This window comes from Neolamprologus multifasciatus, chromosome 10, assembly GCF_963576455.1.
Source record: "Neolamprologus multifasciatus chromosome 10, fNeoMul1.2, whole genome shotgun sequence".
Taxonomy (NCBI): Eukaryota; Metazoa; Chordata; class Actinopteri; order Cichliformes; family Cichlidae; genus Neolamprologus; species Neolamprologus multifasciatus.
Window position 1 is genome coordinate 14,332,642 of NC_140448.1, and position 24,472 is coordinate 14,357,113.

Here is a 24,472-nt window from a genome sequence, read left to right on the forward strand (position 1 = left end):
ATCACTTCTAGTATCTTGCTTCATGCATGCTTGATAACACTTATCATTGCCTAATCCATTTCAGATGGAAAACAGTACTGTGTAGTGATAGCTCAAACTGACAAGCTGATCCTAAAGGAAACATAAGATTCCAATGGAAAAGCAGCTGTTTATTTTTTTAAGACTACTTCTCAAAAGTCACTTTGTTGAATATACTTAACCCCTAATGAAATGCTTCATACAAAGTGGTACAGTCTAGAAGCATCCAGCAGAACAGTCTGCTCAGTGGGATTCATTATATTGAAAGGTACAATTGGATTTACCTTAGCATGGTTTTCTTACCTTTCCAAACTTAAAATGCATAACAGTCAGACCAAATTATAATCACATTTTAATTGATTAATATATTAACCGGTACTAACATTCTGTTCTGCACCTTTGGCTTTAGTACTGAGCCAAAATGGAAGTATGAAATGGATGTATCAAGGAGGCTGGAGCTCCTATACAGAATCCAAGCCAACTATCAGTACCTAAGCAAACCTAACCGAACAAGACACGTGCTGCCTTTTATCTGCTTGAGTTCTTAACTTAACTGACAATACCCGCATGCAGCATCTGTGCATGACCGCTAGGTTGTGATGCAGCGACAGATTACATGTCCTCAGAGTCATTCCAGGTTGCACGTACGTCTTTGATCATGGTGGCAGTTTCTGCCTCAGCTGAATGAGTGGTGTTGCGGGGATATCTGAGGCTTGTGTCTCATGTAGCAGGTTTCCTAGTTTCCTAAAGGAAATAAAAGTAAATAAATAAAACACTCTGTACACACAGGTCCAAAGTGAGTCACCGTCAGCCATCCATAAATTCTAACCTGTCTTTCAGGAATGTTTTGAATTGTTGTTGCTTTTTTTTTTTTTTTAATATTACAAATGATGGGAAAACTCTGCATCTGTAGCGTATGCATTTCTGATGTCTAAATATAGATTCTCAACATTAACTTCAGCAATCGGGCACGGTGTTAGTACGCTCATTGAATGGCTAAACGTGGGTTTGTTTTGAAGAGTTTTGTAAAGTATAGCTACAGATTTGACTCGTTGATCTTGTTGGGCAGGTTGATCCAGAGCCTACGGTTATTAAAGAAGAGAGTTAAGTCCTCGTCTTTCTTCCTCGTCAGGACTGAAACCTGGCTGCTCATAGTAGATCATCAAAGAACTGATGTAAATGCTAGCTATTCAAGCTCTGCTGGGGAAAAACATTGAATCCTGAGCCATGTTGTTATGAAAGATTTCTGTACCAACATTAATAAACATAGTAATGATGGTTTTACTTTTGTCAGTCTTGAACATTAAGCAGTATTGTGCCTGTGTTGGGTTATGCAATCCAGAGCAGATCACAGAGGAGACTCCATGGTGCTTTTACAAGTGGAGATATTATTATATATTATATTTCTCATTAGAAATGTTTAAGCTCTGCACACAAAAGCAAAAGCAGTCTGAGCAGTAATCGAGTAGCAAATATAACAGTAATATAGTTATCCAGACTGCACAGGATTGATGGAAGTAAACTACACTTTGGGGCAACCTGTAGCCAACGCCCAGTGCTCCACCTACAGCAGGGAGCGGTGCTGCTCAGGTGAAACTCTAAGCTAAACGTCTCTATTGAAAAGTAATCACTTTGACTGAATATTTAAGTGTACGTATAGCTTCAGGGTATAATGTTCATTAGTTTAGAGAATACCTTTAAAACATTCACACTAGGTTACTGTATGTGCAGCTGTCTTTGTCAGCACTATTCTTTGTTCTTCTCCAATTAACTATGACCTCCTCCTCCTCTCTGTATTTACCACAGATACGTATCAGCCCTGACAACACCAGCCCGCCTATCCCCAGTGGATTTCCATTACTCATTGCCCCCGCAGGTGCCTACCTTCCAGATCACATCCCCCAATGCCAGCCACGCCATGTCGCTCCCTCCTGCTGTTCACAATCCGTACCCCCTGGAGGATGACCAGCCTCTGCTGCGCCGCTACCAGGTGCCCCTACACGATGCTCATTGCCAGGAGCCTTACCGGCAGCAGCGTCGAACCTATCTAAATGACAGCAGGGGAAGCCTTCCCTCCAGCCCCTACCGGCTGGCTGAGGATGAAGACTATGAGACCACCCAGGAGTATCTGTCCTCTCGGGAGCAACCAAAGAGAAGTGGGTCCAGTGGAACTGGAAGCCGGCGCTGGCGGAGATCCAGACTGAATGGCCACGTGGCCCCACGAGGATACGAGGCATCTCGGGACTATGGGTCTCGAAGCTGTCTAACAGATAGTGAGTCAGAGGAGGACGGCGAGAGCACGCCCTTCCTCAGTATGCAGAACATGAACGCCGAGCCTTCCACCATCTACAGGCCGGTGGACAGTCGGACTTCTAACTCGTCAGGGCGACACAGTGGGCATGGGAACACGCACACGAGACTCACACAGTCACGCTCCAAACCGGACAATACACCGCATTAAAGAGTGATAATGAACCGACAAAAATCAATATAGTATAGACCTGCATCTATAAGAAATATTTTTATTTTATATAACTGACAGATATTCTAAACAAATGAAATATTTATTTTCATTTTAGCAAAAGTTGTCTACTAGTTAACAGCAAAGACTTTTTTATAGGGAAAACTCTATTTATATGTACATTTTGATTTACAGCATAAAAAGATGTGCCAGTTTTTTCACAATGTTAAAAAATAGAGTAATATTGTGGTGCCTTTTGCTGTATGCCGATGCCAGAGGGCCAGTGGAGGTTTTTGTAGCCTTTCTTATATGGACGCCTCATTTTTTTATACACTTTTATGTTTTTGTTTTTCCTCTCTGGTTTCCTATTTACTTTCTTTCCAAATTGCATCCTTCAAGAAGTCTAACCCCTTCCATATCACACGATATAAACCACTTCAACATAAAGTGTATGTTTACATATGATAATATGATTCGCCTGTAGGGTTTTCTTTTATGATTTGGGATTTATTAGAACGCCTCATAAATGCGATGTAGATTCTTTTCTTTTTTCTTTCTTTTTTTTTTTTGCCCACTAACTAATGTCTACCAAGAGAAAAAGAGTCACAGAGAGTGAGAAATTGTGTTGCGTGTGCATAAATGTCTGCGAGTGTGTGCGTGTGTGTGTGTGCACGCTCGTGCGCACCTGTGTGTGTTGCTTGCATGCGTTTGTGACTGTTAGATGAACTTCACTGTTTGTTGTGGTAACATCAAATGTGTGGGTCTACTGGTGTCTCAGAAGAGTGAGAGTAAAGAGTCTCGGAGGTTCACAGAAAAGTGGTTAATCAGAACAGTGACCCCAGTGTAGGTGAGCAGGCAAGGCTGCTGTAGGGTTGTATGTTATGCAGGTCATTGCTTGATGTGTTTACAGCTATTCTGCCCCTCCCCAGCCCGCCCCATTTACGTCCTTTTTTTTTTTTAAAATTTTTGAAAATGATCATTTCCCAGCAGGTTTTCCTTGCTTTAGCCTGGTATGTGGCCAACAAACACTGAGCCGCTTGGCACCGGGTGACCCCTGCTGTCAGAGGCAGTGGCAAAACAAAAAGATTGCGTCTGTTTTCACTCGAATCCCATGCCTAATCATCCTTCTGTGTCCATTCTGTTTTCGTGGCTTACGTTTAAGGCCACCAGCGTCTCAGGATTTCCACATGCATTCCCCCGCCTCCACCTCAAGCCCTGCTCAACCTCTTCCTTAAGTTTAGGTCTACCTAAGATTCAAGTTCTCAGATGCTGAGGACCTATGTGTTAACACGCAGTTACTAGTACCCCGATCATTCCCATGCAGAGAAAAGTAAAGTCAGGTGGAAGCAGCTCAGTGGATCACAGTACAGAGCATACTAGATAATATTAACGAAATAGCTGTGAAACTTTGGAGGATCATATGATGCAAAAATATGCAAACTTTCTATTTTGCTGTTTGATTACATCATTTTCTAAGAGGTGACTGTAGTGTGTTGTGTGGAAAAAAAATGTGATGCCTATAGTGTAGAATGAAATAACATGATACAAATGCATATTTACCCGAGTTATTTTTTGAAAGCCATTATGCAGCCGTCTATCATGTTTTCAGCCTTCCTTGTTCACTTAACGTCACGTCCATTGAATGACTGTGTCTGTGAATTATTTTATCACTCGGCTTAGATCCCTCCATCTTACATGCATACTTCCCAGTAATAGCCGATAGAATCCAAATAGTTTCTCCTCTGATAGTAATGTGTACTGCTTTGTCTTGTTGACTGATGGAGTCATTTAAAATTTAGCCTGTAAATGATGATTTTGAAAGTGAATAAATTCATTTTAACCCCTTTGTCCTCCACTGAGGGAGAGGTAAATATTTGAAAGATATCTCAAAGTCACAGCTGTCAGTGTGGCTCGCACAGAAAGGACAGCTGATGTTTCGTCTCTGTCGGTACATTTCTGCTCCTCCTTATTAAAAATAATGGAATGCTGCAATTAGGGGGGAAATTATGCCTTTTAAACACTGATCTGCAATTCTGACTGGTATATGGTAAATGCACAGTGGCACTGCAATAGAGGATGGTCACACATCGGTCACAACATGCAGATGTTTTCATTGAGTTTCTCACCTCTGGGTCTAATTTTGTATGTCAGAAAAGTGCAAAAGAAGACTTCACCTCCAGTTTAAATGTGACAGCCCCTTCACCCTGCCAGTCCTCTCACCCATTTGAGATGCTACCAGGCATGTCCAATCAGCCTCTTCTGTTGAAATTTATGACCCCACCCGACCCCACCCTCGCTTGAAATGTTTGAACACCTCTCCTCTGCATGTCCTTGTGGTCAAGGTTAGATGGGTGCATGGTTTAAAAAAAAGAGATTTAAAAAAAATCACACAAAAAAAGCAGCAGACAATTCTTTTCCAGTCAGTGAAAGTGTATTTCATTTAACATTCAGCAATAAAAAAGAACCTTTCCCCATGTCATTCCTGAAATATGCTAGAAAAAAGAAAAAACTTGCGAGATTGTCATAGATTGTAAAATACAATGAAAAATGAATCCACCTGTTCATATGAGAAAATAAATCTTTATTCATATCATTTTACGTTGTAGTCATTTCTATAGACCGCCTTCCTCTGTATTTTGATTCATCTCTCTCTCTCTCTCTCTCTCTTTTTTTTTCTTGGCTTGGGGTTGGACTCGTCTGGCGTGCGCATGGTGTCTCAGGAGAACACGCATAAAACCTGACAGTGAAATAAAATCTATTTAATACAGTGATCGAGGGTTTATATGTTGTAACCAAAGGGTTTTAGATAGCAGTTTCATACAGTTAGTGCCAGACACACACAACAATGCATTTGTTGCCTGAGAGCGAGCATTGGCGAACTTTAACTATTTCAAAGAGGAAAGTACGAGCTGATCCTTAAATTGAAAACATACATGTTGATATGAGGATATAAGTATGAATCTATTTATTGTAAATCCTGGTTTGTTTGGGGTTTTTCTCTCCAGGCGGATCTTTTAAGGAACAAGAACCAAAGCGTACTAGTATTGTGACGCTGCCTGTTTTGTTAATCATGGATGACTATATGGCCAAAATATCAACTCTTCTGATAAATGAGAGTAGCTACAATATGTGAAATCCAAGTCCAATATTTAAACACTGAAAGACAAAAGCCTCAATATGGTCAAGATTTCATTTTAGATTTAGTTTTCCACCTTTAGTTTTTTTCCTCACATGGATACCGTCAGGTGATGGGAAGTTCAGCTACTGCCTTGGCATATATGCACCACTAGATGGTGTCACAAGCAGCAAGATGCGGAAGTCTTCAAATCACAAGAGTTCACCCTATGTAGGGGTGAGTGGTGCTCTGCATCAGCATTGTTTTCTCCTTTACCAGTAACATCCCCCCTCACATCCGTGTAACAGCAGTAACTGAGAGAAAAGCAGCAAATCCGCTGAACCAATTCAAGGAAAAGGACGAGACCAAGTAATGTTTTCATAATATTCACTCTTATCATTCTTCTCACTGACCACCATACGTTTAATAACTACATTGATAACTACTGCATTACATTTTTGCTTGCGTGATGACACTCGTTTTCCGGGTGGTAACTGTGAGAACTCTAGAGAGCGCCGTTAAATCCAGAGCGTGCAGCGTACTGAGAACAAAAGTAGTTGGATAAATTAAATGGACTCTGAAATCATTTTTCAAAATCTGAGAAACTACAACATTTCTCGGAGGCTGTCTTATGGAAAACACAAACAAAATCCTCTGACCTATCCAAGCTACCTGCTTCAGCAACAAAACACTGATCTGCCCTTCAAACATTAATTAGAGTGTTCAATTTTTAAAGAGTGGGGGTTCATTTCACATAATTCATGGGAAATCTGCCTTGTGAACACAAGAGATTTGAAAAACAACGGCACGTCAGATTCCTGCTGTGAATCAATTTATTTAGTTTTTATACTTTGTGCCTTCTGTTGTGTGGCTCATCTGCTGCTTTTATTTAAATCCAAATCCTTGATTTCTCGCTCTGTCTCGTTTTAGTTAATTCAGCTCAAAATGACTCATGCCAGATAAAGTAGACTGAAAAGGGTTTTACTAGTATTTGTGTTCAAACGTCCATAAAAAAGACTTTGAGATTTAAAATGGATTATAAGAAGTCTTGATTTAAAAGAAAAAAAGGCAATTGTTTTCCAATACGGGCTTGTGTATAGAACATTAAAAGATACCAGTAGATGCCGTCTTTAACCTGTGAAAGGCTCAAATAAAGAAATCACTCTACACATTCAAAATACAAATAAAAATTAATAATAATGACATGTACAAAGTAAGATTAAGATCCTGAAATCTACTGATTGTCAGATAAACAGGTCTGATTGTCCACAGCGTTCTTTTCATGGTGGCGTTCACTTCGGATTTAACTCATTTGTTCACAAAACGAAAGAAAAAACATTCGTCCAGCAATCATAAGGTGAACCAAATTTGTGGAAATCAAATGAACAGAGAAGAGATAAAAGTAGCACTCACTCTACTTTCATTAACATGTGGAGTACAAAAACATCAGAAGTACAACACAAATGCCCTCAGGCAACAGGCTTTAGGAGGTTTGCCCCGGTGTCTTCCAAGATTATTGTTTCTTTTGGTGACATTTTGGAGCGTTTCCGAGATCCCCTGTGTGCAAAATAGAAAATGCAAATGTGGATATATTATTTTTTTCTCCCTTCTCTCCCTCTCTCTTTCTCTCTTCTAGCTTTTTTTGGCCTTGAGTAAACCATGATCATTTGCTATTTGCTGTATACGTTACCCTCGAGTCCTCCTGAGTTCTGTTTCTAAAATTAATGTTTTGATTCTGGGACATGCAGAGATAAAATAAAAGGAACACATGCTGCGTCCTGGAACTCAATCTTACCTCTCCTCCACATCTTGTATTGTGTCGGGAAGGGGTTTGCCAAGCGTTTCTGGAAGAAACATAGTAGCAACCCCACTGAGGATTGGCGCCCCTCCATAGATTAAACCTGGTAGCCAAGGTATGTAGTCTCCCGTGAGGCGCACCATGGGCGCCACCATAGCTCCTACACGTGACATACTGGACATCAATCCCACACCATTCAGACTAAGAGAGAAGACGTAAAACCATAAAACAGCTGCAAACAGTCGTAACTACACACCAGTAAAGTCAGAGATTGTGTCAACAGAGGGTCAGTAAATATGTCAATTATTTTAGTGATAGTAAAGAAGTGCATGTGCAGTCTTAGACTATTAAAATGTCATGAAACCATATGTTAGAGCAGAGATGTCATTATGGGCCACATCCAGCCAACTTTGAACTTAAGTGGGCCAGACCAGTGAAACTCCTCAAACTCCTCTTTATATCAGTGTAAAGAAGTTTGTCTACACATTTAATACCTTAGATTTGTTAATATAAGAAAAATCAGCACAATTTCAAAGGTACAGTTCAGGTTTTCTACGTGACAAAGACATTATTTGGAACTCATTGCTTAGACCAGTGGTTCTCAAACTTTTTTTGCTGGGCCCCCCTTTGTTTTACAAGAAAAATGTTTGCGTCCCCCCCCCCCCCCCCCTCCCGCGCATGCACGCACACACGCACAAACACATCCTCCAACCACACACACCCTTATTTTCCTCCATTGCGGTTTATTTCACACCTCAAACATTTAATAAACAATTAAGCAAATACAAGCAATCTGCAATAAATTACAGGTAGTAAGAAAATAAACTACTAACTCTTTTATGCTACATCCACACCTACACGAGTATTTTTGAAAACGCAGCTGTTTCGTCCACACGTAAACGGTGTTTTGAATCACCGAAAACAGAGGTTTTTTGCGTTTACCTGTGGACGAGGAATACAGAGTTCGTCACACAGTGTCAAAGGTATATACCTTTTTCCACGTCACGCTGTGCGCCACGTTATTGTTTACCGGAGATGAATTGCAGAATGGCAGATAGAGACAAAATACTGTTAATCTGACTATCTTCGGTTTTTACAAGCTTACATACACACACGCAGTTAATGTCCCTCCATTTAGAAAGACAGAGGCATCAAGGTGTGATTATTTTACGTGCAGTTGTTTTTTTCCCCCCCTGTGTAATAATATTCAACATTGCTATCAATTCATTTTCGAAAAATGCCTGTCTGTGCAAAATGGGTTGAAAAACATAAACAGCTGTGGGATACTGTTTGTCTGTGATTTAGACAGGGGGAATAAATCGTGGCAGGATCAGCCTGATTGTATCCCACTGTAACTTTACTGTATACAGAGCTAACATCTCCAAAATGTCAGGAGTAGTTATTTATTACAACAGGTGTTTGAACTAAAAATCAAGAATGTGGGATACTGTTTGTCTGTGATTTGAAGAGCCCAGCGAAAACCAATTCTGCAGGGGAGACATACCTTGGCACTTGTGCAGGTGAAGCCAAATGGAAGATATGCTTCACCATATTTTCTAGTCTTTGGCTTAGGAATGAAGTTGGTTTGGAAACATATTCAGCTATGCTTCATCTCCTGCTTTGCGTTTCTGTGGCTGCCCGTGCTAGCAGTGTCCAAGCGTTTTGTCCCCCCCCCCCCTTCATACTGCCCCCTCCCCCCCCCGCAATGGCTCTGCCCCCCCCCCTCCCCCAACACACACATACACACACACACACACTTTGGGAATGTCTGGCTTAGACCGTCCTTCAGTTATGAAACATAAAAAGTTTGGTAGCACTTTATAACATGCCCTGCAAATAATTTGCAGGCAAGTTAGATTTTTGCAAAAACATTCAAACAAGTACACTGTTTGTACCCTGTACTCATAGCTGGACTGGCCATCGGGCATACCGGGCATTTGCCTCATGGGCCGATGGTGATTTTTCGTTTTTATGGGCCAATGGGTTTTGGGTTTTTTTGTTTTTTTTCCGTAACGGTATAAACACTGAAAGGTGGTGGATTGGCCAGATGCTGGGAGATGTGTAAAAGAACTCAGTTGTTGGGTGGTGGCTATTGCGGAGCTTCCACAGATTCAGTAACATTAGCAAGTGGTGGAGGCCAGCAGATGCAACACGCGGGCAGGTGGATGACGGAAAGGCAGGAGGAGCAAAGACCCGAGGCGGTGAACTGAACTTCAGTTAAGAAGATATGACCTGCAGTCTGTCTGGGTCAGATATAAACCAAGTTTTGGTGGAGTTTATTTTTGTTATGCTGACTTTTTACAGTCAGTTACAATAACTCGTACTGTGTACTAGCTAGCATGACGGAGTTTATATAGTGCTGGGCGGGTGCTATGCAATTATTGATGTTGAACTTGTTTTATCTTATTTTATTTATAAGGTTAGTTATTAGAGTTTCCAACCGTCAAGTAAAAAACGGAATTGTCTCGTATTGAGAGAAAATATTGTGAGTTTGGTATTGAGGTGAAAAGGTACACAGTTTGTCCCGGACTTCAGCTACAATGAAAAAGACACAAAGCTGGATTTATTCTGCATCTTTACCCTGCAGCTGCCTCTTCTTCTCTCATCCCCCCCCCCCCCCCCCCCCCCCCCTTGCTACTTCAATCATGAACCTGATCAGTGATCAGCTGATCAGCTTTTCTCTCTTGTTTGTTTATCGCCCACTTTGCGCCAGAACGGGAAACCGGCGGATGTCGCGCTAAACAACAGCAGCACGTTTAAGCTTGATCAGCTGTTGTTAGAATTTATTTAATATTAATTTCTAGTATCAGCTGATGTTTGCTGGAGCCACAGCTGTAAAAGCTGCTGGTCATGATATCGGTTTGCATATGTGGTGAGAGGGAAACATGAAGATGAAACCAGGAGATGTCCTTACTGGATCATCAGAGCTGAACAGGTGATGGAGTTATGAACTGTTTCTGAGAAATAACACCAGGATCCTTTTCTAAGTAGCTGACAGCTGGTAACTGTGCAGGGGTGGATCTAGCAAAGTGTTGCCAGGCGCCCAGGTAGGGCATTAACAGGGAAAGGGGGGCACAAAGAAATACTTTCTTATTGTCATTTAAAATGTCTGGCTGTTATTAAATAACTATCTGAAGCTTACAACCAAAGTTTTCATCTGATGTAAAATGTATAGAAATCCATTATTGTACATAGTAATTTTTTTTTAAGGGTCCCATCATAATTTCTTCAGAAGTAGCTAAGTACTGTATATGATGCCAGTATTTTCCCACATTTTCTAGATACTGTACCAGTACTGTGTGTAAAATGCCACCAAAAAGTCAATTAAGTTTTATTCTTTCTCACCTGTCTTTCTATCTCCTTTCACTTTTTAAAGGTTTCCATGTTAGAAAAAATATTTTGCCCTGCCATGCTGTTTATTGATGTGACAAATGAATGGTTTATGAAAATATATCTAAATCTGTCATCAGTAATCAATAATGATCATGTCTCACCTCTAGTCTTCTCTGTCTTAATTTCAGGTTTTCACCATGTGTTGTAGATAGTTTAGGAGGTTAACTCGACCAAGCAGTCTACTTTCGGGTACTAGGTTTAAGTTTATTAGACTGATACATATATACCAACAAGACAGTGTACATCACTGTGACAACAGCGTTTGTTTTCATTCAAAAGGATTTATGGTTTTTCCTATAATGCCTGGTGGGCCGGTCTCTAGTCAGAATGCCCGGGCCGATTTTTTGTACCAGTCCAGCCCTGCCTGTACTTGCCCGCAAATTACATGCAAGTGCAGGGTACTTGCGCATTGTTGCCCTCAAAATGCACTTAAGTACAGGGTACTTGCCTGCAATTTGCAGTTCATATTATAAAGTGTTACCAATAGATTTTCCAGTTCACAGAATTTGTAAATCTACTACTGTATAAAAAACAAAAAAGCAGCCACCCCTGGATTAGCGATTATCCTTAGTTGTTGCTCTTCAGCGAAACCTAGATTTCATTGTTAAACCATCTAGTCATCTAGATTCCTTACTGATAGTTTTATGGTTTTGCCAGATGAGACTTACCGAATAATGGTTGGGTGCAGTTCTCCAGTGTAAAGGTGACAGCAGGTGAAAGATGCAGCAAGACAACCTTTACCCACAACTGCCAGAGAGGTCCGCAGAGTTTGTTGATCTGCAAAAAAGCGGAACATCCATCAGGTCACTCACTTGTTTCTCCTCAGCCTTATCTTGTGCACATGTCTGTGTTCTGACATACCATACGGTACCAGCAGGTTGATCAAGATGGTGACCCCAGCGAAGATGAGAGCACCAGACTGCGATGGCCGGCGCCCTATATAACTCATAGTCACAGTGATGATGATTTTAGCTGGTATGTCAACAGCTCCAAAGATCACTTGTATCAGGTAAATATCCACTCCAAACTTTTGCAGATCCATGGAAAGGCCATAGTAGGCAAAGGTGGTTGATAACCTAAATATAAAAATACACTGGGTGTCATTGCAGTTTCACAGAAGGTGCTGTAAATCTGTCACTGAGTGTTTCTACAAGAGCAGCACACACACACCAGGCAGCTGCCAGACAGACTGTGCTAATCCTCATGTAGGGTGTGCGGAACAGATCCAAGGCAGTGTAGGAGCCCTTTGACATGGACAGCTCATTCTTCATGGACTCCTGGAGCATCTGTGCACAAAGAGAAAACATTGTTAATATACAGCCTGTTTATGTGAAACACAGATTTATGTCCCACAGTTTAAATATTCCCTTACCTTAATGTCAATTTTTTCTCCCTCATCACACCGTCCGTTAAACTTAGCCACACTTTTAAGTCCCTTGATCGCCTGATCAGGCTTATTCTTTAAGGCCAACCATCTTGCGGATTCATGAAACCACCTATAAGGAATATTGGTTAGGTTTGCTACATTTTTTAAAAATGTTTTAGCTTTAACATTGGTGACTATAGTTGAAGCTCTCCAGTTCAATGATTGCCATCTCACCATGCGTAGAGGAAGAACACATAGAAAGGCAAAGACACAGCCAGGGTTAACCACCTCCAGTCCCGGATGTAGTAGGCCATCAATGCCAGGATCAGCTGGCCCAGTGTGTAACAGTAGCCAGCTATCGTGCCCACCACAGTTCTCACACGAGTGGGGATCCACTCAATAACTTGAAACGGATGAAACACATTTTCATAAGATTGGGAGACCATGTCATCAACATCCCTTTAGTCAAGTAAAATAAAGGAACTAAAAATCATACTGAGGGACGAGGTGTTGAGTCCTATGCCAGATAGAGCCATGCCACAACCAAACCGGAAAAAGCAGAACAGAGGGAAGGAAGGAGAAAATGCAGCACATGTTCCAGAGACCGCCATCAGAAGGTAAGACATGAGCAGGAAGATACGTCGACCATATCTAGAAGACATGAGGGCCATCGGTGAAACATTATTTGATTTGCTGAACTGTTTATTACTCATGCCACTGGGCAATTAAGATTTTTCTTTTCAAAGACGAGTCAAAATATTACACATTCAGCTTATTGCATATTATTGGTGTTACTTGTCTCCAAGGGTTCCGAAGAGAAACGCTCCCACAAGCACGCCTCCCATGTAGATGGTTTGTCCCATTTGCTTCAAAGAGTGCAGGTCACACACTAAATGCCACTAGCAAAAAATGCACATTACAACATATGAACATCTGCACTGCGATGACAAGTTGACTGAAACAGTGTGATAAAAATGCAGTTTTACATCAGATATGATTGTGGAGCTTCTGTCAACCATGTTGTACGTCCAGCCATCTATGCATCCTTGCAGGTCAGCATCCAGATCATCCACACTGTTTCCCTCATTTCTCAAATTGGAGGTCCCATTTTTATCCAGGAGGTGCCACTGTGGAACAACGTAACGCTGGCACCTGAGCAATTTTCCTCTGTGGTCTTGTGGTACTGTGATCCGCAAAGCTTCCTCTGGGCTCAGCTGGGACTGTGAGAGATTTGAGTGAGCGCTACAGTAGTGAGGAGGCTCCACAGCCACAAAGTTTTGCAGCAGGTTGTGGCTGGCCATCATCAGGGCGGGTATGCAGAGGAGGGTTAAGTGCAGGATTTGGAAGCGGCCTGTGCTGCCCACCTGCTCAAGGAGCTCGCCGAACCCCATGCTTTTGTACAACTAGAACACTAGAAGGTGACTTTAATGTTAATGGCACTAGATTATGCTGTTGTTTCCCAAAGAACTTGGTTCCGGCACCTGTGACAACATTGAAAAAAACACTGGTTGTGAAAAACAACCACTGAGAGCTAAACAGACTTACCTGCCGAGTTAGTCTTCTCTAATTAGATAAACTGGAAAAAAAATGCACAGTGACTATGTTGGTTACTGTAGCATCGCCATTAAAACAATTAATGCAGCTCAAATGAATGCTGGCAAAGTGGTCCACGAAGTCCTTAAAAAACAAAGCTATAAATGCTAAATAAAGTCAAAGTCATCTTGTTGCTGCACCATGGAAAAGTGAGAAATCGGCTCACAAATTCCAAAAGCTTTCCTGAAGTTTGGATTACTCGAAGTACACTGTAAATTCTTGAGGTATTACCAGCTTGTTCTGCGAAAGCTCAGGTAGAGTACTCTTTGTTGTATAGTGGCAGCGTCAAGTCCTTCACTGCAAGTGAGCTTCAGCATCAAGAGTGAGGACATAACTATGCTCAGCTCGCTGCTCTTAGATGCACTCCCTGCCCTTTAATGACTACATAACACGAAGGGCAGTGTGTGTATGTGTGTGTGTGTAGGTGTGTGTGTGTGTGTGTGTTCATACATGTCAGGCCGGCTGAATTTGATTTTCTATGTCATTTTCTTTCTTTCTTTCGTTTTTTGATATATTCTTTTCTTTCTTCTTGAATTGTTCGCAAATCAAGCAACGGCCAGTTTGCTGGTAATATATGTACAAAAAAGATATACAACCCCTTTAAACAACTGAAAAACATACGTGTTTGACTTGTTGCATCATGCTGATAAATATTCAACTATTTGAAAGATCTGTAACTAGCTTTTGTTACACAACAGAATTAGCAGTCAATCAGTGACTGCGTAAGGTGTCCTTCCATTTGTGCAATGCAGAAGAAAGGCTATGAGACAGAACCATTCATAAAGGGCAAAAGAAAAAAAAAATCTTTTTCCAATTATTTGTTTTTCATATTTGTATTGCACTTATGGAGTAGATGTTGCTGTCTGAGACTGCCTGGTGTGTGTCTTGGTGATTAGTTATGAGGAATCTGTGCTCTTGTGTAAGGATCAGCATGAGATGTCAAGACGAATGAAGCTGCAGGTGCACCAAAGCAAAACAATAAACTTTGCATTTTTTCAGCTGCGAGTGTGTTCAGGAAAAGATTTGTCCTTAGATTCCTTTTTATTTGATGTATCTGCTGTTTGAGCCTTAAAAGTCTTGTTTTTTTCACAGCAGCTGAAAATGAAAATGAGAAAAAGATTCAACAGACGTCTTGAACACTCTCTGCATGACCTGTGAAATTTCAAGAACATGAAGTGCTGTTTTACATCCAGTCTTAATGTTTTACAAAAACAGGGTGTTCTGCCAGTCTGGATTTAAATTAACAATCAACAAAAACACAGACAGAAAGCTGCTCTGGACAGGTGGACGGACAACAGAGTAACCAGAAAGTAACCAAACTGAGGGAAACACTCAGAATATCAATGAAGGTCTAGGGAGACGGCTTAGGTATCGCATGCTTTTACTTAAGTTTATGGCTCACTAAACAGCCAGTCATGGACAAAACAAAGGCAGCGGGAACATTTCAGAAGAAGAAGAAGAAGAATTCCTATCATATGCTTAGATTTTATTAATTTGTTCCAAGTTCCATAAAAGGCTGAGACACTACATAAAATCTAAATAAAAATGAAACATAGTGATGTGCAAACCTCAAAGGCTCCTATTTTATTTACAATAACACAGAAAAAAGAAAAAAACATCAAATAGTTAAAAAGAAGAGATACAGCTGCTGAACAGTCCTGGGCGTTGATGTTTTCAGTTGGTGAAATGTCTGGACTCCAGGCAGGCCAGTTCGGTACCAGGACACTTCTGCTATGAAGCCATGCTGTAACAATAGCATGTAGTGCCGATTTTGAAAAGGCCTCCCTGAAAAGGATGGAAGCATATCATCCATATCAAATCCTTTACATACCTTTCACCATTAATGTGCATGATCCCAATTCCAACAGAGACCAATACACCCCTGGACCAAGACACAGGCTTTTGAACCGAGCACTGATAACAAACCAGATGCTGCCTATCTGTTTCAAACTTGTATTACTTTGACCTCCAAAGAGGTTTTCAGTTTTCCTTAGTTCATTTTAATTGAGCTTTAGTGCAGAAAGTTTCTGGCTCACGTTCACACATGGGTTCTTTTTTGTTTGAAATCCTGCATTTGTGGAAGCTGGGGTGAATTGTGTGATTTCTGGAGGTGTTGCTGAGCCTGTGACAGACAGATTCCATGACAGAATCCTTCCTGCTTTTAGTGCAGTGCCGCCTGATCACAAGGATCCAGTACTGATTTTCAGCCTTCTCCACTGCGCACAGATTTCAAGATTTCTCCAAATTCCCTGACTTTTTTGATTATTTTATACACTGTAGATGCTTAGATATTTAAAGCATACATAATTATACACAGAGGAACATTATTTGGAACATGCTCCACAACTGTAGATGCAATTTTATGCAGATTGCAGAACATCTGCCCATCTTTGTTTCTCCAATAGTTGGTCTCTTTAAGATGCTATTTTATACCCAATAATGTAACTGATCTGTTATTTTTCCTCCAGCTGTTTTTTTAAATCACTTACCTTTGCAGCCTTTTTTTGCTCGTGTTACAACTTTTCTAAGACATGTCACCGCCATCAAATTCAAAATGAGCTAATATTTCTTATGAAACAGTAAAATGTGTACATTTAAATATTTTTATGTCCCTTTTTTCTATGCTCTCTGAATACAGTATAGATTTACGACATTTGCAAATCCCTGCATCCTTGTTTTTGTTTTACATTTTACATAGAGTCCCAAATGTTTTGCAATTGGGGTTGCAAATACATATATGTATATGTATCCTTTGAAGCCACTTCTGCAAAGGATTCACTTCCAAACCCACAAGCTATATCAGTCTCATATACAGACTATGGCCCACACACAGATGTGGGGATCCATTAAAGCAGCATGGATGCATGTGTGCCAAATGTCAGCTAGATGTGACCCTAGAAAAACAAATGAAAATTAATATGGATAACAATATTAATATGCATTCATAGGGAAATGAACTAAATATCACTCTGAATGGCAAATTGTCAACTATGGCTCTGACCCGAAGATCACTGTGACATCAGTGTCACTTGCTGAGTTGGTTCTTTAATGCAGGGCTCAGTTTAATTAATTCACTTTCATCTTGGTTTCAGACCTACCAACTGGAAGGACACTTTGAAACAGAGGTCAGCGCAATAACATGTTGAGACTCGAGAGGTGTGCGTGTCAGCCTCAGAGCCTCTGCAGCATACAGTCACCCATATTTACCTTTCTCTGCTCAGGTTCACAAAGACATTAGGAATTTCAAATGCAGCTGGATTCCAGCTTAAAGAGGACCTATTATGCTCATTTCCAGCTCCACATTTTTATTCTTGGACTCTACTACAGTAGCGTTGCGTGATTCACAGCTCCAAATAATCTTTTAGAAATGATCCATTTATCCTTCACTGGGTTTTGGTGCAGTCATTTAGTTCATCCACTGAATTTATGACAGAAAATAGGCAAACTAATTTTAGACCAATAGAAATGACACCCCGATTTGCAGCAGCAGAGAACAAATGAAAAATTTGCTCTGGTCACTTCATGAAAGTTGAGGGGATAACCTGATGATTGCAATCAAAGTGGCACACAGACCTACGCATACATTTTCATGTCAGTTCAGAGGAGAAACAAAGTAAGGAGTCATCATCAACAGATACAGCAATCAAGAGAAAGAAAAATAAAACACCATCTCTATTTCAGTTTATCCTGATAAAATCGAGTTGTAGGGTTTACTTACAAGCAATGAAAAAACTTTCAATATTGAAATGCTCAAACCTCACACCTGGAGAGACAGATACAGCCTAAAGGAAACATCTATCGCAGGTTTTATTCTTTAATTGCCAGATTAAAAAATGCAATCAAATAAAGTAGTAAAAGTAATCAAAAAGTAATCAGAGGTAGAAAGCTAACAATGTGTAAAAAATTGCAGATGTGTCATCAAATTACAGATCACAGGGGACTAAATCCACAAAGTCTGAAAGAACAGGAAATTGCCATTTGAACAGTGAAGAAAAGGTTTCCTTTGTGGTTTTCTGGTTTTTTCTGATTTTTGTGCATATCATTTTTTGATATGCACTTGCTAAAAAGATAGACAAGCTCTAAAGGTTAGGGATTTATCACATTTATTACATCAGTAAAATGTGACAAAACATGTGCATCTTCTCACCGTTTACCTCTTCCTCAGTTAAAACCTGTTAAACATAAGTGGATACGTAACACTTTAACTTTCCGTTAAGTACCAGTACAAAGAACATAACAACAGTTTAACAGAAGTCTGACCCCACGAACCGTTTCAACATTAAATAGAACAAAAGTTACACAAACTGTCTTTGTTTTTTCTGACAATCTGTGTATCTTTAATGACTGCAGTCATCACTCTGACCACTTCTTCTGAAGTTTAGTTTTAGTCTTTACTATCAGAAGCTGTTCTTGCCTGGTTCCTACACTTTTTCTGCAACATTTTTTTTACCCAGCTTCTTGTAGCTTTAGCCTCCTATGCTGTAGTTTTTCATGTTCGTTTCTGGCCACCAAGTGATTGGTTGAGATAATATTCAATGTTTGCTGTTTAATACAGAGAGATTTCTTTTCATGCTGATCAGTGTAGATATAGTTCTGCTGACATATATGTCATATAAGATCAGTTTTACAAGGTACGCCAAGAAAAGAGCATCCATACTCACCATAAAACCATGTTACAGTAAAACTCAACCTCAACAGTAACCTTGATAGTAATGGGGGTGGAGGAGGGGCTCTGTTCTTTCTTTTCATTTATAAATACTATAATGAGTTCACAAGGCCCATTTATGTTTGTATTCTTCACTGTAACAGATTGAATTTTATGGGGTAAATGCATTTCACCCAGTGAAAAACATGCCTATGCAGCTGCCCAGGCAATGTGTGCATATTCTCGCCACATGAACCTGCTCTCATCTGTGAAAAACACAGGTCGTCATTGGTGGACCTGCCAATTGTGGTATACTACATGCCAGTTGGGCTCCATGGTGTTGGGCAGTGAGCACAGGGCACAATAGAGGATTTTGTGCTCTCAGGCCACCCTCACAAAGTCTGTTTCTGATTGTTTGGTCTGAGACATTCACACCAGTGGCCTGCTGGAGGTCCTTTCGCAGCTCTGGCTCATCCTGTTCTTCCTTGCACGAACAATCAGATACGGTCCTGCTGATAGGTTAAGGATCTTCTATGGCCCTCTCCAGCTCTCCTAGAGTAACTGTCTGTTCCCTGGAATCTCCTCCATGCTGAATGTATTAGTGTGCACTACTGAAGATTTGGTTTTCTTCTGTTGTTTCTATTGGAAAGCTCTTCAGTTTTCAGTTTTATTTGTCATATGCAAGTTAGCACAGGGTCAACATTGCAATGAAATGTGTTTTACGAGCAGCAGTCACTCAGCAGCATGATATAGTAGGAGAAAATATAATAAAATATAATAAAATAAAATATAAAAATATAAAAATAGTAAGGAGCAAAATATTAGAGAGACATGGTAAAAGAGAAAAGATGACTAAATATATATGTATCTATAAATATAAATATATGTACACTAGTGATTAAATAAGAAAATCTTGAAAAGAAATATGACGGGAGGGTAGATGGGATATTGCACAGGAATGAGCAGCAGAAAATTACAGTATTGCACTTTTAAATATAAATATCAATGACAATAAAGTGAAGTGACCAGTGCAGATTAAACAGAGTACTTGTGAAGCTGCAGGGTAGCTTCTGAGTGCTGTGTTGTGTGTGTTTAAGTGTTGTGGTTGAGGTGTCGTACGGCTTGGTGGTAAAAACTGTTTTTAAGTCTTGTAGTCCGAGCAGACAGACTCCTGTAACGTCTGCCAGATGGTAACAAGGAGAACAGCTGATGTGCTGGGTGGCTGTGGTCCTTGATGATGCTGTGTGCTTTACGGAGGCATCGCTGGAGGTAAATGTCCTGAATGGCAGGAAGCCTCGTGCCAGTGATGTGCTCTGCTGCCTTCACCACCCTCTGTAGTGCTTTACGGCTGCTGGCAGAGCAGCTTCCGTACCAAATTGTGATGCAGCTCGTCAGCAAGCTCTCGATCGTACACCTGTAGAAATTTGAGGTGATGTTGGCGTTCATGCTAAACTTCCTCAGCCTCCTCAGGAAGTAGAGCCGCTGGCGAGCTTTCCTGATAGCAGTGTCTGTGTGAAGGGTCCAGGAGAAGTCCTCGGTGATGTTGACTCCAAGGAACTTGAAGCTGCTGAACCTTTCGACCTTGACACCGTTGATGTGGATGGGCTGGTGTTCTCTGACTGGTCGTTTCCGGTAGTCCACTATCATCTCTCTAGTTTTGCTGATGTTGAGAGTCAGGTTATTTTCCAGACACCACTCGTACAGCGCCATCACCTCCTCTCTATAGGCCGTCTCATCATTGCCTGTGATGAGGCCTATGATGGTTGTGTCATCAGCAAACTTGATGATGATGTTGGACTCGTGTTTAGCAACACAGTCGTGTGTGAACAGGGAATATAGGAGGGGGCTAAGCACACAACCCTGTGGCATACCTGTGTTTAAGATGAGTGATGAGGAGGTGTGCTTACCAACTCTCACCACCTGGGGCCTGTTTGTTAGGAAGTTTAGAATCCATCTGCAGATTGGTGTTCCCAGCCCAAGGTCGACGAGCTTTGTGGCAAGTTTCGAGGGGATGATGGTGTTAAATGCAGAGCTGTAGTCGATGAAGAGCATCCTTGCATATGTATTCCCTTTTTCCAGGTGAGTGAGGGTGGTGTGCGTTGCCAGGGCGATGGCATCCTCTGTGGCTCTGTTTGTCCGATAGGCAAACTGAAGAGGGTCCAGTGTGTCAGGGAGGGAGGAGCAGATGTGACCTTTGACCAGCCGCTCCAGGCACTTCATGATGACTGATGTCAGTGCAACAGGACGGTAGTCATTCAGACAGGAGACCACTGATTTTTTGGGAACGGGAATGATGGTGGATGCTTTGAGGGACGTGGGGACCACTGACTGCCTCAGGGAGAGGTTGAAGATGTTGGTGAACACCTCTGCCAGCTCGTCTGCACACACTCTGAGTAGCCGGCCTGGGATGCCGTCTGGTCCTGGAGCTTTGTGAGGATTTACCTTTTTAAAGGTCCATCTCACAGCTTCTGTTCTCAGAGTTAAAGTTGCAGCCTCACTGTCCTCCTGAGGGTAGAGGATCTGCTCTCTGTTGTCTGCATCAAAACGAGCATAGAAGTTGTTGAGCTCGTCTGCGAGAGAAGCAGTGGGCTGAACACTGACTGTGTTGACCTTCTTGTAGTCAGTGATGCAGCGCAGTCCATTCCACAGTCGCCTGGTGTCAAAGCTGTGGTAGCTGAACTCCATTTTGTCCCTGTAGTCCTTTCTGGCCTTTTTTATGGACTTTCGGAGGTCATACCTGGCTGCTTTATAAGCATCAGCATCCCCGGAGTTAAAGGCAGAGGTCCGCACTTTTAGCTTGGCACGAACGTCTTTATTTACCCAGGGTTTCTGATTTGGATATATGCGGACAGTGGTTTTTGTGATGATATCATCCATGCACTTTCCAATATATCCAATGACAGAGTCTGTGAGTTCATTGATGTTGCCATCAGCTGCATCCACAAATATCTGCCAGTCAGTTGTCTCAAAGCAGTCCTGCAGGACCTCCTCAGCCTCACTGTCCCATTTGTAAATAACCCTGGAAGCTGGTTTTTCCTGTTTCAGTCTTTGTCTGTATGCAGGCAGCAGCAGAATGGAACAATGGTCTGCCTTACCAAAAGCTGGGCGGGGGAGGGGTTTGTAGCACTCTTTGAATGGAGTGTAACAGTGGTCCAATGTTTGATCACCTCTTGTGGGGAAGGAGATGTGCTGATAGTATTTGGGGAGAACCTTCTTCATGTTGGCTCTGTTGAAGTCTCCCAGCACAATAAAGGCAGCTTCTGGATTATTGTTCTCAAGTCCAGTAATGATGTCATACAGTTCGTCCATAGCCGTAGTTTTATCAGCATGTGGAGGAATGTAAACAGCTGAGAGGAGAACTGAGCTGAACTCCCTCGGGAGGTAAAAAGGCTTGACTTTAATGGTCAGTAGTTCGAGGCTCTGAGAGCAGTAAGTTTTTAAGATACACACATCTCTAGCCCACAAGGAGTTAACCATAAAGCACACCCCTCCTCCCCTTTTCTCTTGTGGACTTCTCTTCAGAAGCAACTTAATCAAAGGGTTTATGACTGACCTGTCGCTGTGAGGGACTAAGTTTTCATATGCAGGTTAGAGAGGAACAGGATTAAAAGAGATAAGAGCTGAATATCTGGGTACTTTTGCTAACGGATCATGGAATTGCAGTTGAATTGTGGAAATGTTCTTCCTCCAGAGACAGCTGCAGATTTGTTATCAAGCACTCTTTTAAAAAAATTACAAAAAAAGTGAAACTTAGACATATTGTGGGGTGTGTGCATGTTAACACCTATTTTTTTGTCTTTTTTATTGTCAGACATGAGGAACGGACATGGAGCCTGGAACATTCTGACAGTATCCTCTCTGACTCGCCGGGAATGATGTCATCATCCGTGGGGACCAGTAAATGCAGCAGCCCTGCGTGCACGGAGGCTCGAGCATGGCGCGCTGCACACTGTGGCTACTCTGACCCCCATCGGCCGAGGCTGCAGTACGGGGACTCCTTCGACTCGCTGGGAGACTCTCCGCACAGCGACAGGTGGGGACCAGACCTGTGTGGCTGATATGGCACTGGGTTTGTCATGAATATTTTGAGAAGTTTCCTCTCTCTGCTGGTTCTCTCTCAGCCTCGAGAGGCCAGTCAGGGCACTCTGAGAGACTCAGTGGAAACTGACACACAGCAGGCATGATGATGAAATACGCTAAGGTAGGCAAGAGTGAGAAACAGTGCTCATTTCGATGAGAAGAGTATTCCCTGGGCAGTATGCAATTCTAATTGGCTAGTGTTCCCTTTTAATGTTATTTTATTTTATTTAAGGGATGGTGTGACATTTTGTTAAATACACTTGTCTGCCATTTTGCACAGTCAGATTTAAACTCACTTAAGTCAGAAATAGGACAGGTTTAGTGAAAGGTAGCACAAAGAGGAGATTCAGAAACAGTCTGGCAGATGCGAAGAAATACGCCTTTCATCACCTCCACAGCTGTATCGTTTTTATTTCCTGTACTTCATGTAAATATGTCTGTACCAGAGGCACAGAGAAATTAAAGTTCTCACATGACAAATCAGATCAGACCTACACTTAGATCTAAATAGTGTGCATCTAGGTCTTTCTCTTTATGTGAGTGTTGTAATTCAATAGTAGTCAGCGTTACATTGTTCTGTTGCCTTCTTGTGGTACCTAAAATCTCCAAATGTCCTCCTCGGTCTCTGCTGATGTCTTGAATTCCAGCACTGTTCACAGCTGACAATCCATCGCTCAGCAAGCCTAGATTAGCAGTGATCTGAGAGGAAATTTAGGAGCATGGTTGGTTTCTACTGCTTCAACACAACTCCTACAAAGATTTTTAAAAACACTAAGGTTAAGGTTTCTAAAAACAAATTATTTCTTAGTATGAAGACCTGCTTTAAAAGGGTGCTTAACATCACACTCTCAAACATTTTTTATTCAAATGAAAGTCATTAACGGTGTTGTAACATAATGGTGATTTGAGCCTATGGTCTGCTGTAAAGGTATTGCAATATTTACACAGTGTTACGCACAGGGTAGCTGCATTATTCCTACAGCTCCAAACCGGACAATACACCGCATTAAAGAGTGATAATGAACCGACAAAAATCAATATAGTATAGACCTGCATCTATAAGAAATATTTTTATTTTATATAACTGACAGATATTCTAAACAAATGAAATATTTATTTTCATTTTAGCAAAAGTTGTCTACTAGTTAACAGCAAAGACTTTTTTTATAGGGAAAACTCTATTTATATGTACATTTTGATTTACAGCTTTTGAAACGGTGCCGGTGCTTAAACGGTGCTCAAACCGGTGCTTAAAGAATGGAGAACACAAAATTGGTCCAAAAACCTCTCATGTTCAGCTGTTTTTTGTAAAAAGATAACAATGTTAGCCTTTTCTGCAGCTATGGGGCATATATGGTATCACTCTCGGCTGGAAGCAGTGCTTATACAATGGAAAATGCACAAACTTTGTCCAAAAACCTCTCATGTTTAACTGCTTTCCACTTTTTCTTTGGTCATTTTAGCCTTTTTGGCCAGGGTGAAGGGAGTATCTGCCATCAAACAAGAAGACAGCTGCATGTAACTACGACGGTGTTTGCTAGTTCCCCTTACATGCATTAATGTAATAACGTGGTTAGCCTACTCAACGTAAATTACACACGATCAACATTAAGCTACTCACGCAGAGAAGAACGGCTGCTGCTGCCGTCATCATTTCTGCTACACTGGCAGGGCTAGGGGCCAGGACTTTACTCTTCGGGTTTTTGGGGGATGTTGCTAACTCCGGGTCCGATAACAGGCACCACACCCGCAGTAGATGCGCTCGGTGTGAGGTCTCGCAGCAAGCTATCAAATACGGCGCATTTCTCGGCTTTAAAAAAAAAAAAACACTATGCGTCGCCAGGTGTTTTCTTCGGATTTGAGGTGTTACCTCCTTTGCTCAGTGTCACAGTATCAGCTTAAAGCACTTGTTGCAGGCTGCTGAGTTTGCATATTTTGCTGTGAAGTACAGCCAGACTTTTGACCGCTTCGCCTTGGGCATTTTTAATCTGTAACTCTGCTCT

At 41.4% G+C, this 24,472-nt stretch overlaps 2 protein-coding genes across 5 annotated transcripts in view; one reads left to right on the plus strand and one right to left on the minus strand.

Annotated features, from left to right (window-relative positions):
• LOC146509824 (pro-neuregulin-2, membrane-bound isoform-like) overlaps positions 1–5,069 on the plus strand; it is a 77,486-nt gene extending 72,417 nt beyond the window's left edge. For all 4 annotated transcript variants that reach the window (XM_085173935.1, XM_085173934.1, XM_085173936.1 and 1 more), the window contains one exon: positions 1,825–5,069. In XM_085173935.1, the coding sequence (XP_085030061.1) occupies positions 1,825–2,479 (655 nt within the window). In that variant the 3' untranslated portion in view covers positions 2,480–5,069. The remainder of the gene's footprint in view (positions 1–1,824) is intronic.
• Positions 2,966–14,105, minus strand: LOC146509825 (solute carrier family 22 member 6-like). Its single transcript, XM_085173938.1, has 11 exons — positions 13,697–14,105; positions 13,138–13,632; positions 12,947–13,050; positions 12,648–12,802; positions 12,386–12,554; positions 12,158–12,281; positions 11,956–12,071; positions 11,647–11,861; positions 11,454–11,562; positions 7,390–7,593; positions 2,966–7,151 (listed from the first exon to the last, which is right to left on the minus strand). Exons 2-11 carry the CDS (start codon positions 13,540–13,542, stop codon positions 7,064–7,066), a joined length of 1,689 nt encoding a protein of 562 aa, XP_085030064.1. The 5' UTR covers positions 13,543–13,632; positions 13,697–14,105; the 3' UTR covers positions 2,966–7,063.
• Positions 14,106–24,472: the final 10,367 nt, after the last annotated feature.